Raw genomic sequence first — 16,964 nt, forward strand, 5'->3', positions numbered from 1 at the left:
AAAGGTATTCAGAACTAAGTGGAGGATCAAAAGTGATCCAGCTGGTCCTTCTAGTTGGAATGACCTCCCACTGAAGTTTCAGGTAGCCTCTTCACTGCCCATTTGAAAAATTTGACTTGAAACGTTATTCATTGGCTTTTGACTCATCATGAGACTTGATGTTGAGTTTTAATGTTTGCTGCTTTTTATTACTTACTTTTCGATTCTAACCACCCTCTACAACACAAACTAGGAGTTATCAGAACCCTCCGGCATAGGGCTAAACTAATACCAACAAGCGTTGAAGGTAGAGAAAAGGAGTCAAAACAACGAGGAGAGCACTCACAAACTGTGGGTACCCTCAGTGGTCGTTTAACAAATGTCAGAAAGAAAGAATAGGGAATGAAACCAAAAATTCTCAAGATACAAAAAGGAGAGGAGTAGCAGCACCTTACATTGCAGGAGTTTCTGAAAAACTACACAGTCCTTTGGCAACACAAAATTCCTACTCATCTCAAACCGATAAACACTTTAAGGCAAAAATTAGTGCATCCAAAAGATAGGCTGCCAAATGAAAAACAGAGTAAAGTAGTTTATTCAATACATTGTAAGAATGAAAATTGTAAAGAGCAATACATTGGGGAGACTAAACAAATTCTCAAAAAAAAGACTATCAACATCGCAGGGATAATACTATTCGGTTCTTTTGGGTGAGCCGATCCAAAACAACCTGTTCTTTAAAAAGAGCCGGAATTCCCATCACTTGTTGACATTACGACCTGAAAGTGGGCGGTTCTTCTTCTTGGCCGATTATACTTCTGTGATCATATTGGCTGGGTCGTTTCGTATTCAATCAGAGAACGGAAGAGGCTGGTAAAGCGTGTCACGACGCCGTAGTGACTACGGCAATTTCAAATGCAGAGAGAAGTAGTCGTATTATATGTATTGCTTGATGTAATTTATTAGCATTTCATTACAGTGAAATGACGAATAAGACTGTTCTAGTAACGGGAGCCAACAGGTAAAGTCATTTGCTTTCGAGTGTCGTACGGTGATGTATGGTGGCACCATGGGGTTCCCAAGAAATGTGTATTGTCGTGTTCGCAGTAGGGGGTGGATATAATCAGTATAGACGACTTGGATTATGTTACCTAGATTTTCATAAAGACATATAACCTTCGTTTTTACGGGTTATTTTTGATGTGTTGTTGCTTTTTTAACATTCCTGACAAATTTTGGCTTACTTCCGCATCGCAGTGACGAGAACTACGGTGGCCCAAAAGGATGAAGTGGTTGCTTCTTCTGAATACATGTCACTTGCAGAGAAGGCTTAGTTTTTTTTACTGATGTATTATACAGGCATGTTAAACATATTCTCTCTACTGTTTTACAACCAAAAAAATGTACATTTATTTGCCAACAGGCCCAGCATTTGTATATTGTAGGAATTAAAAAAGTTAGGCCATGTAAGGACTCAAAAAATTATATAGTTTCCTTGTTTTTGAGCCATTTTGTCATGAATTTGTCCAAGCTTCAAATAATGCTGAACTAAATCTTGCTTTTTCAAAGCGGTTACCATCATCAATTCTCCCTAGTTCGGTTTTGTTTCCGTGTTGCTCCGATACCTATCGTTTGTGTTTGTAAATCCCAAAGATCTCAATTAACCCCACGATATCAATTGCAGCTGTCATACGTGCCATCATCCACAGAGATTTTAAATATTCACTAACTTGTTTTGATCTACTCTGTTATTTTTGTAAGCAATGAGTAGAATGTACTCATCTTTTTACACTTCCAGACCACAGAAGTATGCAGCCACCAGACAAATAAATACAAACCACTCCACCAAACTTCAGATCTACGTCAAATATCTACACTTGTTGAGTATTTATTTGTTTGGCGATGCCACCCCAACAGTGGCATCGGCCTGGCTCTCTGTGAGCGTCTCCTCGATTCCCAGGATGCCGAGGGGCTCCACTTATGTCTGGCCTGCAGGAACATGCAACGGGCTCACGCCGCTCGTTCGGCCCTGCTCGACGCTCACCCTACGGCCCAAGTGACGCTGCTGCAGATGGACACCAGCAGCGTCAGCTCGGTGTTGAGTGCTGCACGTGAGCTCCAACTCAGGTGGAAGGGTACCCTCAAGATTTTCACTTTACTTTTGGAATATTTTTGCACATACATTGACATTCACCAAGCAGTCAAGTGTTGCTTTTCAAAAATGAATGCTAATTTGTCCGTCGAACATTACTCGAGGTTTCCAGCGATTAGACATATCTGGCATTTATTTTACGTTTTGTTTTTATTTACAAAACTCAGAATACAACCAGACACCACGAAAAGGACATTTGGGATTATATACATATTTCAAGTTGCATAGCATAGTACACTTGCCCATTTTATTGACATCCAAGTTGTTTCTATTCTCTCTATCTGTGTTTGCAGATGGTATGCACACCACAGTCCCAATATTGAATTTTTGCTTCCCTTTTTAAGGTTTAACCGACTGGATTATATCTACCTAAATGCAGGGATCATGCCAAACCCTCAGTTTGATCTCAAGGCTTTCTTCAAAGGCCTCTTTTCCAGGTACAGCGCACATCACTCCACAACTGTTTTTTTTTTCATTTTTGTTTGCTTTTTTTTTTTTTACCCCGTACAGTTAAAAAAGATTTTCTGACAGCAACTTATTTTCCTTTTTTTATGCAGTCATATCATCACTATGTTTGCAACTGGCGAGGGCATCCTGACACAAAAGGATGGAGTGACTCTAGACGGCCTGCAAGAAGTATTTGCCACCAATCTCTTTGGCCACTTCCTCCTTGTGAGTCTGTCCGTCCTTGTCATGTCCATCCTAACATAGAAAGACGATGGGTTTTCTCCAGAGGGAGCAACTATTGAGGTCAGTGCCGTGGAATGCAGGCTCCACTGGATGCCTCTGTCACTTGAGCAACAATGCTCATTAAAAATTAAGAGCTTTACTGTGCCAGATGTAAGGTCACGGGGAGAATGGGGGCTAATACCCTGAGCTAGTTGTCAGCCAATCGCAGGGCATCCATATAATTCTGTTCTGGGTAATTCATCAAATATTGGAAAGGAATAATTGGATACGAGGACATATGTTGAAGTGATTCATGTTAACTATGCCTAGATCATTGTATGTTAGGTGGTTTAGCCTGGGTCGTTACTGGAAATTAGGTGGAGATTTTGCCATATGTGTCTGAAAATAACAACATTCCATTCTTCTGCGGGCATTTTTTAATTCTTAGAGCAATGCAGTTTTATTATTATTTTTTGTTTATTTCTTGTAATTGAGTTTTTTTCCCTCTATTTTTTATCCAAAAAGTGAGATGAATCTGTATTTCCTTTTAGGTCAGGGAAATTGAGCCACTCATTTGCCAACCCGGCCACACGTCTCATCTCATCTGGACGTCCTCCAGTAACGCTCATCGCTCGGCTTTTAGCCTGGAAGACGTGCAGCACTGCAGGGGTAGTGAGCCGTACAGCTCATCCAAATATGCTTCCGACCTTCTGAGCTTGGAAATCAACACGCGCTACAACAAGCTGGTTGGTTGAAACACAAATAAATAAATACATACTCTTTTGACATATCGTTTTTTTCATAGTTTGGTCGAGGGTGTGACCCCTGGCTAGTTATCTAGCTAGCTATCTATTCACTATCTAGCTGTCTGGCTAGCTATCTATCTATTGGGTATCTATTAGTTATCTAGCTAGCTTTCTATCTATTTGAGTTATTCCGGGTTGAGTGAACACTGGCACGTGTGGCTGCCGCTGCTCACCCACAGAAAAACGGATCCAGTGACTGTAAACTGAACTTGAGAGTTTTGAAAGGCGCTTACAAATTAAATGTATTATTATTATTATTATTATAATTATAAATCGGAGCGACTTATATATGCTTTTTTTATTACTGTATATCATTTCCCATGTTATTTTCACATTAAACCGCAAGAGCGCAGAGAAGAGGAAGTGGCGCCTTGTCTACCTGCCGAGTTGGGGGAGTTATTTAAAAGTGAAACCGAGGATGAAGATTTCTTTGGATTTGGTGATTTGGAGTAAAACCTGATATTTTGGTAAACTTGTTAGCATGTACTTTGTGCTAGAGTTACCTGAATAACTCTTGTAAAAGACTGTTCTGGGTTACCAAAAAGGAGGTGTGTCCATCGGAGTTGCGTAGAGCGAGAGCTGCGTTGTTATGTTGGAAAAAAAAGAAGTGAAACGGAGCCTGATGTTCTCTATTTTATTTTAATTAATTTATTTTAAATTGCTTTTCAAGATGACATGTATGTTGTTTGGTGTTGGATTTTGCCAAATGAATTTTCCCCAAAAATGCGACATATCCTCCAGTGCAACCTATATATGTTTTTTTATTCTTAATTATGCATTTTTTGGCTGGTGCCACCTATAATCCGGAGCGACGTATAATCCGAAAAATACGGTAATCATCTGTTGGCTTAATTATCATCACTCTAGCTGAGTTTCTGTATTATGAAAATTCCAATGAAAGGTTCCTTCTGTGTTGGGCTCAGAATAGATAGATGAGATAAGAGTATGCCCGGATTCAGGCCAGGAAGATCATGAACCTCTCAAATATTTGCTCTTGAAAATGCTGTGTAATAGAATCTGGAACTCATTTATGATGTCTCGCTCAACGTCATTGACTTTTAAGAGTTTTGCTCTCAAAAAGATTATTGTTTCATATATAATAATGGCGCATAAACACTTTTTACTGTTGTGCTCTTCAGGGATTATATTCATCTGTGATTTGTCCCGGTTTTGTGATGACCAACTTGACCTACGGCATCTTGCCTTCCTTTCCTACATTCCTCTGGACCCTTCTCATGCCTCTCTTATGGCTGGTGAGTTACATAAAACGTATCTAACCACTCCACCGATATTGTTCACCCCATTGCACCTTTTCCTCACATTATCAGATCAGAGTGTTCACCAACACGTTCACCTTGACACCCAACAACGGAGCTGAAGCTTTGGTAAGCCCACATCAGCCACATTCCCCCCCCCCGGTACTATCGTAGGTTTGCATCTCTTTTTGCAGGTTTGGCTTTTTAATCAAAAACCTGAAAGGTTGGACTCACGGGCCAAGTACCACAGTTTAACATCTGTTCTCGGCCATAGCTACACACAACCACGACAGGTCAGCCCAGTAACTCCTTCTACATTTGATCCGCATCCAAGGACAAGATACCAAATCTCAAATGATATAGCACCGTTTTAATCCTCTTTGCAGATGGATGTCGACTTGGATGCGTCAGAGGCGCTCTATGACAAACTGTTGTGGTTGGAGCGGGAAGCCAAAAGGAAACTAATTGCTTCTTAATTACAGCCGTTTAACTGTCGCCTCATGCATATGCAATATGTCAGAGAACTTCTAGGACTGGTGTGACAAAAGATATTTCAAATAACAACTACCTGGACTTTTTTTTGCCTTCAACATAATCGATACACACGTTCCCGGCCTTCTCTGCCACGTTCATGAACTACCAGAAGGATTCTGACACCCACCATCATACACTTTATTTTTAATACCAACAAAGTATAACTAATATATCTAAGCCTTTATCCCGTCCAGCCACATTATGTATTTTACATGAGAAAAAAAATCCCATAAAAACCATTTACGTTGGCATAATCATGGTTTTGTCGCAATTTACACACTAAGTGAAATCTGGGACACTTTAATCCAGAACAAAGAATATTATTCTGTTGTGTGAATGAGAAAAATGTATACACATCTTAGTTACCCAAAGGTTATTGCGCATTTCACAGTTTAACATTACTTGTCACAAAAAGTGTTCTAAAAGGAAGCAATTGTATTTGCAAGAAACAATAAAAGGCTTCACTACCTTAACAAGTGAAGCAGAAGTCTGTCCTTGTACATGAGCTTCTCAGTTCCTTTTCTTTCCATTCCCTTGTTGGGCCTAAATGTCAAGAATAACATGTTTCTCTTCCTGCCTTGAAGATGCACGCCACACAAAGTTGTCAAATCCATACGGCTCGGCACAAAGGGCATCAAATTCCCAAAGCAAGCTCTGTGTCATCCCCAAGGCGTATGTAGGTGCTGCGAGTGAAATCCTTCGCAGCGTGCGGCAATGCTCTGCTGGCATTCTCGCTCTGCCGCTCATCCAGTGCACTGACTTTGGGGTTGGAAAAAGCCCACACCATGCCGCAGAAGCACAAGAAGAACGTCCCCATGACCAAAATCATCAGCGCATAGGACTCCATCATGGCCACGGTGACAACGGATGTCATGTTTGATGGCGATGCTGGGCTGCTCCGTGGTCAGGTGTTGCTGAGGCGGGTCTCTGTGGGCTGGACCAACGTTCATTGCATCTGTGTGAGCTGATAAACAGCACTTATTGGAAATGTCTGTCATTGTGATGCAGTGCTGGCGTACACCAAGCACAAAAATGAGCAGATGATTCCATTTAAAAGTCTCAAAATGTCAATCATTCACTCAGAGGCAGATTTTATGCTTGCCCTTTAATGGAATCTCATTCGATCCAAGTTGTACAAATGGATGGCGTCTCCAATGAATACATGTCAGTTGAAACAAGGTTTGACTTTTCTTATACGTACTATATGACAACCTCTGAAATGTTATTAATAGACCAGTGGCTGCTCTGCATTTACATTTGTTTTGAGGTAAAAAATGCCTCGTGACAAATGTAGCACAAATAAATTACATTTAAAAACGGTTTGTTTTGCAGAATTTATTTTATGTCAACGTGTGTGCGCACGTTTGTATGTGTGCGCGTGTGAATGTTTATCAAAAAAATCCAATGTTTAAACGTATAATTTGTGTTTTTGTTCTCCAGTAAAAATATTTCAAAACAAACAACAAAAAGTTTTACGTCGTGAAGCGTTTACCATATTTGATTTTTGATTTGTACTCTGTCGAAGACATCGTCACTCGGGGCATTACACAAGCCCAAGCAAGGATATTTTCATTACTCATCTTGATACAAGGCAGGCAAAAGTTGTGAATTAAAGATATGACGAGTTTCTTTAAAGACTAAAAAGGGTGCAAAAAGGTGTTTTAAAGCGCGCGTGCAAAGCTTTTGTGAGTGAACCACGCGAACTAGTGTCGCATTCTGGGTAATGTAGTTTATACGGGCGGACGTCCCATTGCCTAGAACCCCTAAGAAACTACACGCCCCACCCGCACATCCCAAACAAAGTCCCGTATGTCTATCGCGCCGGAAGAGAAGAAGCTCCTTTCCCCAGCCATCTTGTGGCTTCACCTAGCGAAGTGTTCGCACCAAGCCTCGTAGAATCGGAGGAAAATCCTGCTGAAGGGGCGCCATCATGCCCGGACAAATGCAAGAAGGTTTCGGCATCGCCGTAACCAATCGATACGACCAATTATTGGACGATGAATCGGACCCGTTTGAGCTGATGAAGCAGGCTCAGGCTGAGGCAAAGAAGAAGAAGAAGGAGCCTGCCGCTCCCGGTGCCGCCAAGTCTGCAACACAGGCGGCCAAACAGCCCAAAAAGGAGTCTCAAAAAGACAGAAAAACCCCGTTGACCGACAAAAAGGCGGAGCCGCAGGCTCCTGTCCCGCTCAAGAAAGATGGTGAGCACGTTTTCTGTCTCTTATTTGAGGATGTTTGGGCGTGCTAAAAGCTAAGGTTGTAGCAAGGTGCATGAAGCTCCCGCGAGGTCAGGTCCGCCTGACTGCCCTGGGTCCTCTCCTATTTCTCTCTGGCAACTTCTAGAACACTGTATAAATGTTGTCGCCTTGCAATATACCAGACAACGAATAATCTGGAAAACAACACTGTTTTGGTTCGAGGCCCTCGTTGACTATCCAGGCCTTGTGTGAATATGACGTTTGAATACAATTTTGACGTCATATGATAACACCAGATGCATTAAGAGAACGAGGAAACCATTACGCAGAACATAAATGTCATGCACGACCATGTTGAACAAATAAATTAGTGCGCACTTGTGCATTGTCAACAGTCGCGCGCGCATGCTTCTCCAAAGCGGCACTTCCGTCTTTTCGCACTAGCATCGTGCTAACTGGTCTCCTCCCACACTGAGGCTCGACAGAAATCTTGAAAAAAAATGCAATGTCGGGTGTACTAGTATGCGTACGGTTGTCGATGATCAGCACGTGGTGTGTACAAGTGTGGGGTCAAGTGATCTAGTTGGCTGAGAGATGATATGAGACAGGTGCATCCTCTGTTGTACACAGCTGCGAGATGCTTCTATTTCGGTATACAGGAGAAGTGAAGCAATATCTCCACCATGTGTTCCCCGATGGCGGACACGTGCTGCCAAAGCTCATTGGCCACGATGAAGATGGTCGTTGTAGCTACACAGGACCCACATTCATGTTTACTTAATGTTACAGACTGCAGGGTGTTGTGCTCTCGGGGCTGAGCTCAATGTCGTTGGGGCAGGCAAAGTGGGAGTGGGGTTTGAAATTCAGGGCAGTCACGGGCCGCATTCCAAACCATTCATCCAATGCTGCCTCAGCTAATAATTGACGGTGCTGTAATCGCTTGTTGGCAGTTCAGTCAATTGTCCTAAAACGTGTTGCTGAAACCAAAGGAGGGAGTCCTAATAATGTTTTATGGGGGACAGAGTCTTTGGTTTAAATATCTGAACTCCTTCACTGTCAGACTGCCAGAAGCTTTCCCTTCAAGGGGTCGGTCGCCACAGCAAATCAGTGTCCTCCATCGTTGCAGGTTTGATCCGCATGTTTGTTTTGGCCAAGCTTTTACGTCGGATGCCCTTCCTGACACCACCCTCTGTATTTATCCGAGCTTGGGACTGGCACAAGAAGACCTATGTCCCTTTGTGGCTACAAAACAAGCAACTCGCTCAGTAAAAGGCTCCAAAACACAAAATGGTCATCGGCACAGCAACATTTAAAAAAGTAAAAACTATACTCACCATTTGATGACAATGCTCTGATCTTACCGTAAAATGGGCATCTCTTTCCCTACATTATATCACAAACAGAACTGCCAGACGATGTACAAAAAATGTGTCCACTCCAGTGCCAGGGCTTTTGTCATTGTCACTCAAATTGCTGGACCCTCAGAATATTGACTTTTAGGACAACATAAACATTCAATACAGCATTAGAAACCTCAGACTCTCTTCTTTCACCAGAAAAAAATAGTTAATTCCTAAATTGTATGGGTCGGGACTTATCTGAGCTCCAAATGGGGGCGGCTGTACAAAATACAATTCATACGTATTGATTTCTATCGTGCTTTAACAACAGTTGAAGCTGTAACAAAGCCCTAACATGGACAAGAGGCAAATGCCGCCCCTCGTGGAAGGGGAAAATATTGCCAGAGGTCTGATCAGCGATTTATCGGCACTTCCTGCGAGAAAAAAACAAAATGCGACCAAATATATATTTTTTCTAAAATTAAAACAAATATACATACACCAATGTGTATCTTGTATGTTGTTATATACACGGATGTTAAATACTATTAAACCAAATGCCGGATAATTGCTACTTGCAATACTCAAAATATTATGTACGTATTTCACTGGATATTGCTGATGTCGTTTTTTGGGGGGCACTCAAACTTATGTTTGTGTGTGTTCATGGGCCGACCTGCTTCCCATTCCCCACCCGGCGCAAATGTCAACTGTATGTGTATATGTGTGTATATACATGTGTGGGTGTGTGTGAATATTTTTTTTTTTTAATGACTTTCTTTTTTTGGTTTCCATACCGCATTGTGTGACCCAATTAATGTATTTTTGGGTTGGGTTGCGTGAATACAGGATATTTTGGATGAATAAGAGAAGGTGGGTTCTCCACAAAAAATACTGATGTTTTTCCAGATTTGCTGTAAATCTATGTCACAGTTGAATTAGTGCTGTAGTTAATACATATAATTGTACACATTTTACCGGGATAAATTGTGATTTAAATATTTCAAGAGTTGGTTGACTTGCCAACACTGTCATCCCGAGCTCAGTTAGTGTCAATCATTTGTGGGCCATTTCAAGTCACTGTGCCTTCAAATACATGTAAATAGTTCCTATTTTGTCATATTTTTAACTGGGGGCTAATTATTCAAAGTTGATATTTATTTGTTTTAGATTTATTTTTGCTGCTGTGGACTGCAAATTTTGCCATTGTGGGACGAATAAAGGTTTTGTGATTCTGATCAACGCAGGCCCCGGCATGAGGAGAATGGGGCGTAAACCAGAGGGCGAAGGCCCAAGACCGCAGGGCGGCCAGCAGGGAGAGGCCCGCCCACCCGCAGACAGGCGCCCGATGGAAAGGCGGCCCCCTCGCCGCTTCGAGAGGCCGCCCGGCGAGCCTGGCGACAAGCCCGAGGGGGGCGAATTCTCAGTGGAGAAGTGAGTTTTCCTTCGTTGTCGCGCAACACTCCCTGACCCGCCGGCAGTCGATGATTGTTGTTGTTGGCCCCCTTCAGGCCCATCGGCGACAGGCCGATGAGAGGCCGCGGTGGCTACAGGGGCTTCCGTGGAGGCAGGGGGCGCGGCATGGGTCGCAGTGACGGCTTTGACTCCCGGGGGAAACGGGAATTCGACAGGCACAGTGGCAGCGACCGATCGTAAGTACTCATTTTCCCACGTCCTTTTGACATACATGTTTTGGGTTGACAGGCATTGACTTAATTTGTAAAGTTGCAATAATTTTTATGCCAATTGGTGAGTAATTAAGAAAATGGCAATTTATTTAAAAGCCTACATCATACTATTTTAAAGCTTTCCACTCTTAACTCATTCACTAATGTATCCGGGAATTGAAAATATGACGTAGCGCACCATTCCCAAAGTTGTTCTGGGGAGTGGGGTTTCGTTTTTTCTTGTTTGGGTGCCGATAAAGCGCTGGCCATGGCTTCTGTTAATGTTTTTTTTTTTTTTTTACCCCTTCCACAACGGGACAGCATTCCTCCTTTTCTTTCCATGTTAGCGTTTTGTTCCAGCTTCAGCTGTCAAAGCGCTATATAAACCAATATGTACGTATTGCATTGTATTTTGGACAGCAGCCCTCATTTCAAGCTCATATAACTCCAGAATCATATCATTGAGGACTTAACTCTTTTTTTTCTGATGGAAGAAAAGAGTCAGAGGTTTCTAACGTTTTCTTTAATGTTTCTGAAGTCCTAAAACTCAATATTCTGTGGGTCCTGGAATTTGAGTGCATGTGTCTGGCAGTGAATGAGTTAACTATGCACACGTGCGTGCACGGTTACAAATTTACCATGATGGCAATCGCTTTCTGATGAAATCTGAGCAATTTTGGTGGCTCCATTTCTAACCCAGAGGTGAAGGTGCCTGTATCATTCAAACCCCGCCTCCCTGTTCTATCAGCTACGATGTTGTGAAAGGGGTGTCCCTTTCACAACATCGTAGCTGATAGAACGATTTTATATACCCATCCTTAAAGGACAACCGACATCAGAAAAATGGCATCTAAAATACCCAAAACACGCAGGCTGATATTTTTAGTCAAATGCAAAACACCAATGAAAATGACTTAGTGTCCAAAATCTTCCACAAATCAGCTCGAAACTGGGGATTTTCAGAAAGTCCCGGAATCTTTGTAAAATACGCTCAGTATAAGTGATTTTACAAATTATGGACACAACTTGTCCGGAGGCGTCGGTTGTCCTTTAAATACTTCGATCCAAACGTGTATTTTGCCTGGTTATGGGCGTTTGAGGGACCAATGAAAACCCCACTTGTGTTTTTGCCTGATCTATCTGATACTCCATCCCACAAATGTGCGTCTCAGGAACACAAAACATATAGCACACTCGAGCAGTGTTGCGCAAGTGTTTTGGTCAATGGCTTTTGGTCGTGATAAACATCGTTGTAGACAGTGCCAGGTGGAGTCCTCATCGACATGCTCCATTGGCTCCGATGTCGGGGTAGTCTCTCACACAAATGTTTTTTTCTCCAGCGGTCTGAAAGGTGAAGAGAAGCGAGGTGGAAGTGGATCCCACAACTGGGGCACAGTCAAGGATGAACTCAAGTAAGTCCGCCGCTTTAATTATCGGATACTTGCGTTTATATCTGGGGAATGGTGTCACAATCACAAGTTTCCGTGTGTGCATCTCCGAAGCGCATCTTTTATAAATGTACCCCCCCCCAACGCAGTGAACTCGACCAGTCAAACGTCACAGAGGAGAACGCCGAAGGCGAGGAGCACCCGCCCGCCGACTCTGAGAACAAGTAACTTGACCTTGGCCTCCGCACCCTCCAACCGCTTCCGCCGCCATGGGCACTCACGGCGCGCCTTTCGTGTCTTTGTTGAAGGGAGAATGAGGTGGAGGAGGTGAAGGAGGAAGGCCCCAAAGAGATGACGTTGGACGAATGGAAGGCCATGCAGGACAAGGACCGCGCCAAGGTGGAGTTCAACATCCGCAAGGCCAACGAGGGCGCCGACTGGAACAAAGGATTTGTGCTGCACAAGTCCAAGGCCGAAGTGAGTTTCAATACCCTTTTGTGACGTTTTCCCTGCCGCTTTGCCCTCTTTTTGCCTAATGCACCAGAAAATGCGGTAAAAATAATCACAACCATATTGTGTACTGAAGTTGCCTTTATGGGGAGATCAGGTTCTTCGGTGTGTCTAATTTGCAACGTCAACATTGGAGCGATGAAAGGGTCAAAAGTAAAGCGGCACTTTGACGCACGCCGTGCTAGCACGTTAGCGTTAAAATAACCCGTTGGAAGACATCAGATAGAAAGTGTCCCCATATGGACCCGGCAAGCTGTCTCTCATTCCGCTAACTTTGCTGGATCTTTAGCAATCGTGAGAACGAGGAAACCATTGACATTAACTCATTCACTGCCAGACAATGTGCAAAAATGTGTCCACTCCAGTGCCAGGGGTTTTTTTTTTTTTTTTTTTTTTTTTTTTTTTTTTTTTTTTTTTTTTTTTTTTTTTTTTTTTTTTTTTTTTTTTGTCATTTTCACTCAAATTGCTGGACCGACAGAATATTGAGTTGTTGGACTACATAAACTTTCAATGCAGTTTAAGCAACCTTAGACTCTTCTTTCATCAGAAAAGGGGTAAATCTTGTGTTATATGGGTCTGGAGGTATCTTAGCTTGAAATGAGGGCGGCTGTACAAAATACAATACATACATATTGGTTTATATAGCAAGTTACCAACAGCTGAAGCTAGAACAAAGCGTTACCATGGACAAAAGGCAAATGATGCCCTCTCGTGCAAGGGAAAAATATTAACAGGTCTGACCAGCACTTTATTCGCACCCTCCCCAACAAAAACCACAACCCAAACAAATCCATGTCATGCTTTAATTCCTGAATAAATTTGGGAATGGCAGTGAATGAGTTGTGGAAGCATAATAATAATAATAATAACTTTCATTTAATAGGCGCCTTTCAAAACTCTCAAGGTCACTTTACAGCCACAGCATACGTTTTTCTGTGGGTGAGCAGCGATAGCCACACGCGCCAGTGTTCACTCAACCAGGAAGTAATTCTAATAGATAGAAAGCTAGTTAGCTAGCTAATACATAGCTTGCCAGCTAGATAGCAAATAGCTAGCTAGGTAGCTGGATAGCTAAAGAATTAATTCCTCGGATTATACTGACATTTTTTTGGAATTCACTTTTAAAATGTACTACAGTAAAGTCTCGTTATATCGATATCGGATATATCGATATTCCCGGTTATATCGATACTATTTCTATGCACGCACGGAGAAAATTACATGCAAACAGGGTCGGATATATCGATAGTCCCGGTTATATCGATATTTTTTCGGACTCCCTTGAATATCGATATAACGAGACTTTACTATATATATATATATATATATATATATATATATATATATATATATATATATATATATATATATATATATATATATTACAGTAAAGTCTCGTTATATCGATATCGGTTATATCGATAGTACCGCTTATTACGATACCATTTCTATGAACGCAAGGAGAAAATTACATGCGCGCAGGGTCGGATATATCGATAGTCCTGGTTATATCGATATTTTTCGGACTCCCGAGAATATCGATATAACGAGACTTTACTGTATACTGTACTGACGAAGCCTCTTGGATAGGAGGCGAAACGTCCGAAACCTTCACTTTTGTACAGATGACGGCTGAAGAAACCTTCTCATCGATTTACTGTATATATGTATATGTGTGTGTATATATATATATATACAAGAGAGATAAAAAATAAAACCTTGTTTGGTCTATATATATATATATATATATATATATATATATATAGTAAAGTCTCGTTATATCGATATCTGATATATCAATAGTCCCGGTTATATCGATACTATTTCTATGCACGCATGGAGAAAATTACATGCAAACAGGGGCGGATATATCGATAGTCCCGGTTATATCGATATTTTTTCGGACTCCCTTGAATATCGATATAACGAGACTTTACTGTATATATATACACACGCACACACACACTATTTTGAGGTGCCCAAAAAAAAGCAAATTTTTGGGCACCTCAAAATATTGAGTTCATTCAATTTTGGACATGGAGAAACTCTTCAAAACTATCCCTGAAGGAACTTTTTAAAGTGATTGCTAATTGAGGGTCCTTTCGTCTGTTGCGCAGGGTAAAAAGGATGACCGGATCGACCCAGAGGCGTTTGAGTCAAAGGTGAGCCCCACCTCCGCTTGCACGCCACACGTTCGGCAAACGCAAAGAAACACGCAAGTGACGTCCCATCTCGTTCCGCCTTTAAGATGGACGACGAGCCCCACTTCCGCAAGCCGGCCAATGACATCACGTCCCAGCTGGAAATCAACTTCGGGGACCACGGGCGCATGAGCCGCGGACGCGGTGGCCCGCGCGGTGGACGAGGTGGACGCGGGCGTGGATTCCCACCCCCTGGAGAGCGCGGCGGGGACACCCCAAGGCCGTCGCGTGGAGGAAGACCCGAAAAGGTAAAAAAAAGACAAATGCGGAGTTCTGAAAGTAAACTGACATGCGGTTTGTATCTCCTACGCCCCTCCAGTCGGTCGCCTTGGTGCCCAACGTGGACGACCCCGAGGCCTTCCCAGCCCTGGCCTGAGAGCCTCGGCTACACTTTGGGGGAAGAAGGCGCGGGAGGGGCGCCCGCAGGAAGACCCCCTCCCTGCCCGACCCCCAGCACCTCCACTACGAGGCTTGCATGTTCCTGGATCCTTCAGCTAAGTAAAACGACGGGAGACGACGTCATGAACTGTGGCACTCAATGTGAGGACTGCGTTTTAACCAATAAAAAAAAACAACAACCGTTGGGGGCAGGGGAGAAAAAAAGAAATGAAAAAAAAAAACTCAAACAAGAAAATGGACTTCTTGCTACTCGGGAGCAGCTTATTGGTAGAGGTTTTTGTACTTGGAAATAAAGTAGCAGGGATGCTTTCATACGGTATTTTTTTCAGAGGTTATGCATTTGTCCGTTGATAAAATCTTTTGTAATTGTTGCTTGAAGAAGAAAAAAAATACACATTTGGAAAACAGTCACGCATCGTTTTTGATGCGCACCGCTGCCCTGTTGGCCGGTGATCCTTCTATCACGGCTGCATTCATCGAGATCGGTCTTGTTGTTTGGATTTTAAATTTTATTTATTTTTTTGGCTTCAGCGCTGGAATATTATTTTGTATTTTCTACCACAGACGGAAGATCTGCAAAAGTATTTTGATAAATTCTTCAGAATTGATTTCTTTGATCACACCACAAACGTCCTGTTTGGGTGATGAGGCTTTGTTTTGTAATGCAACATTTTTGGGATGAAGCACATTTTATTTTTGAAACTAAAATAGCGCATTGGGTTTTTTTCTGGGAAATTTGTTTGAAGCTTCATTTTAGTTTTTTTTTTTTTTTTTTTTTTTTTTTTTTTTTTGTGGAGGTGGCGTGTAGGAACTGTCTTCAACTCGCTACTATTTACACACTCCGCTTTAGTCCGTTCTCTGCAGTCTGTCCCGCATGGGGGAGGCCGTGATGTTTTCGTTGGCCGCAGCAGCCCGCAACACCGCCACTCGCATAATCGTTCTGAAAGAAATAAATAGCAGCCGCGCTTCATTGTGTGGAACAACTGACGTGCTCCTGCAAATGTGTGAATTCTTGCCCTGTTATTGAAGACCTCTGTCGGTAAATAAAGATGGTCGGTAAATTATTCGCACTGTCATTTTTTGTACCCCCCCCAAAAAACATTTAAAGCTTGAATAGCTGAAAAAAATCTTGCACTTTCAATACAAGTGCTGTGTCAAACTAATTTGCACATCCACATTCTAAATGTCAATAAGCAATAGATGTGCCATATATGTGTGCTTCAGGTTTCCTGCCAACCCTTCACCTGAAAACATTAAAAACAAAGAATACATAAAATGGTGGTGTGGAAAGTTTCCCAGGACTCACTTTTTCAGCAACTGAGAATGTAATTCACACCTGAAATTAACCGAAAATGTTCATATGAAGGTGGTGGAGCTGTTGTAATTTCTCGGTTGGGTCTGGAAAGCTTCCTGGAACAAAATGCTGTTGTTTAGCAATTTGGAACATTTTGGAATTGCTTTTGAAAATCTATAATTTTAGATAGATCGTATCAATTTAAATCATTTGTTCAAAATATATTTTTACCCAAATGGTAATTTTTAAAATGCTGGTAAGTTTTTTTTTCCATAAATCCTCCACCCCAAAAAAAACGAATAGAAAAAAATTATACATGTATTTACAATATGTATTATTTATTTTTATGATAATATTGTGTCAGGAAGGGCATCCGACGTAAAAGCGCTGGCCAAAACAAACATGCGGATCAAACCTCTAAAGATGGACACTGGTTTGCTGTGACCCCTTGAAGGGAAAAGAAGATTTAATATATATTAAGTTATATATATTTAATATATATCTTGAGAGCTTTGCAAGCCACTTATAAATGAAATATATTATTTGTGTATGTTTATATACAGTACAGTGAGAC

At 42.0% G+C, this 16,964-nt stretch overlaps 2 protein-coding genes across 4 annotated transcripts; both read left to right on the plus strand.

Moving 5' to 3' along the window:
- The first annotated feature begins 802 nt into the window (after nt 1–802).
- On the plus strand, nt 803–5,872 carry LOC148895555 (3-keto-steroid reductase/17-beta-hydroxysteroid dehydrogenase 7-like). 2 transcript variants are annotated; one of them, XM_089001818.1, is made up of 9 exons: nt 803–1,000; nt 1,897–2,106; nt 2,476–2,568; nt 2,689–2,803; nt 3,352–3,546; nt 4,746–4,859; nt 4,935–4,991; nt 5,057–5,155; nt 5,249–5,872. In XM_089001818.1, exons 1-9 carry the CDS (start codon nt 963–965, stop codon nt 5,336–5,338), a joined length of 1,011 nt encoding a protein of 336 aa, XP_088857944.1. In that variant the 5' UTR covers nt 803–962; the 3' UTR covers nt 5,339–5,872. The 2 variants fall into 2 exon arrangements, with proteins under 2 accessions (XP_088857944.1, XP_088857945.1); XM_089001819.1 differs by having other exon boundaries at nt 854–1,000; nt 1,778–2,106.
- Nucleotides 5,873–7,222: 1,350 nt separating this feature from the next.
- Nucleotides 7,223–16,160, plus strand: LOC148895556 (SERPINE1 mRNA-binding protein 1-like). 2 transcript variants are annotated; one of them, XM_089001814.1, is made up of 9 exons: nt 7,223–7,594; nt 10,179–10,365; nt 10,443–10,583; nt 11,939–12,010; nt 12,136–12,210; nt 12,292–12,463; nt 14,614–14,658; nt 14,745–14,945; nt 15,017–16,160. In XM_089001814.1, the coding sequence occupies exons 1-9, from the start codon at nt 7,327–7,329 to the stop codon at nt 15,071–15,073; spliced, it is 1,218 nt and encodes a 405-aa protein (XP_088857940.1). In that variant the 5' UTR covers nt 7,223–7,326; the 3' UTR covers nt 15,074–16,160. The 2 variants fall into 2 exon arrangements, with proteins under 2 accessions (XP_088857940.1, XP_088857943.1); XM_089001817.1 differs by having other exon boundaries at nt 12,295–12,463.
- The last annotated feature ends 804 nt before the right edge of the window (nt 16,161–16,964 follow it).

The sequence above is a fragment of the Hippocampus bargibanti genome, linkage group LG07 (genome assembly GCF_051943395.1).
Source record: "Hippocampus bargibanti isolate YZ-2025 linkage group LG07, ASM5194339v1, whole genome shotgun sequence".
In the NCBI taxonomy this organism is placed as follows: domain Eukaryota; kingdom Metazoa; phylum Chordata; class Actinopteri; order Syngnathiformes; family Syngnathidae; genus Hippocampus; species Hippocampus bargibanti.

Bases quoted from the DNA above. Each gene is read 5' to 3' on its own strand.
- LOC148895556 (XM_089001814.1), top strand. From the start codon at position 7,327: ATGCCCGGACAAATGCAAGAAGGTTTCGGCATCGCCGTAACCAATCGA. The intron at 10,366-10,442 runs GTGAGTTTTCCT...GGCCCCCTTCAG, and splicing joins GGCGAATTCTCAGTGGAGAA to GCCCATCGGCGACAGGCCGA. The intron at 10,584-11,938 runs GTAAGTACTCAT...TTTTTTCTCCAG, and splicing joins CACAGTGGCAGCGACCGATC to CGGTCTGAAAGGTGAAGAGA.
- LOC148895555 (XM_089001818.1), top strand. From the start codon at position 963: ATGACGAATAAGACTGTTCTAGTAACGGGAGCCAACAG. The intron at 2,569-2,688 runs GTACAGCGCACA...TTTTTTATGCAG, and splicing joins TTCAAAGGCCTCTTTTCCAG to TCATATCATCACTATGTTTG. The intron at 2,804-3,351 runs GTGAGTCTGTCC...ATTTCCTTTTAG, and splicing joins TCTTTGGCCACTTCCTCCTT to GTCAGGGAAATTGAGCCACT.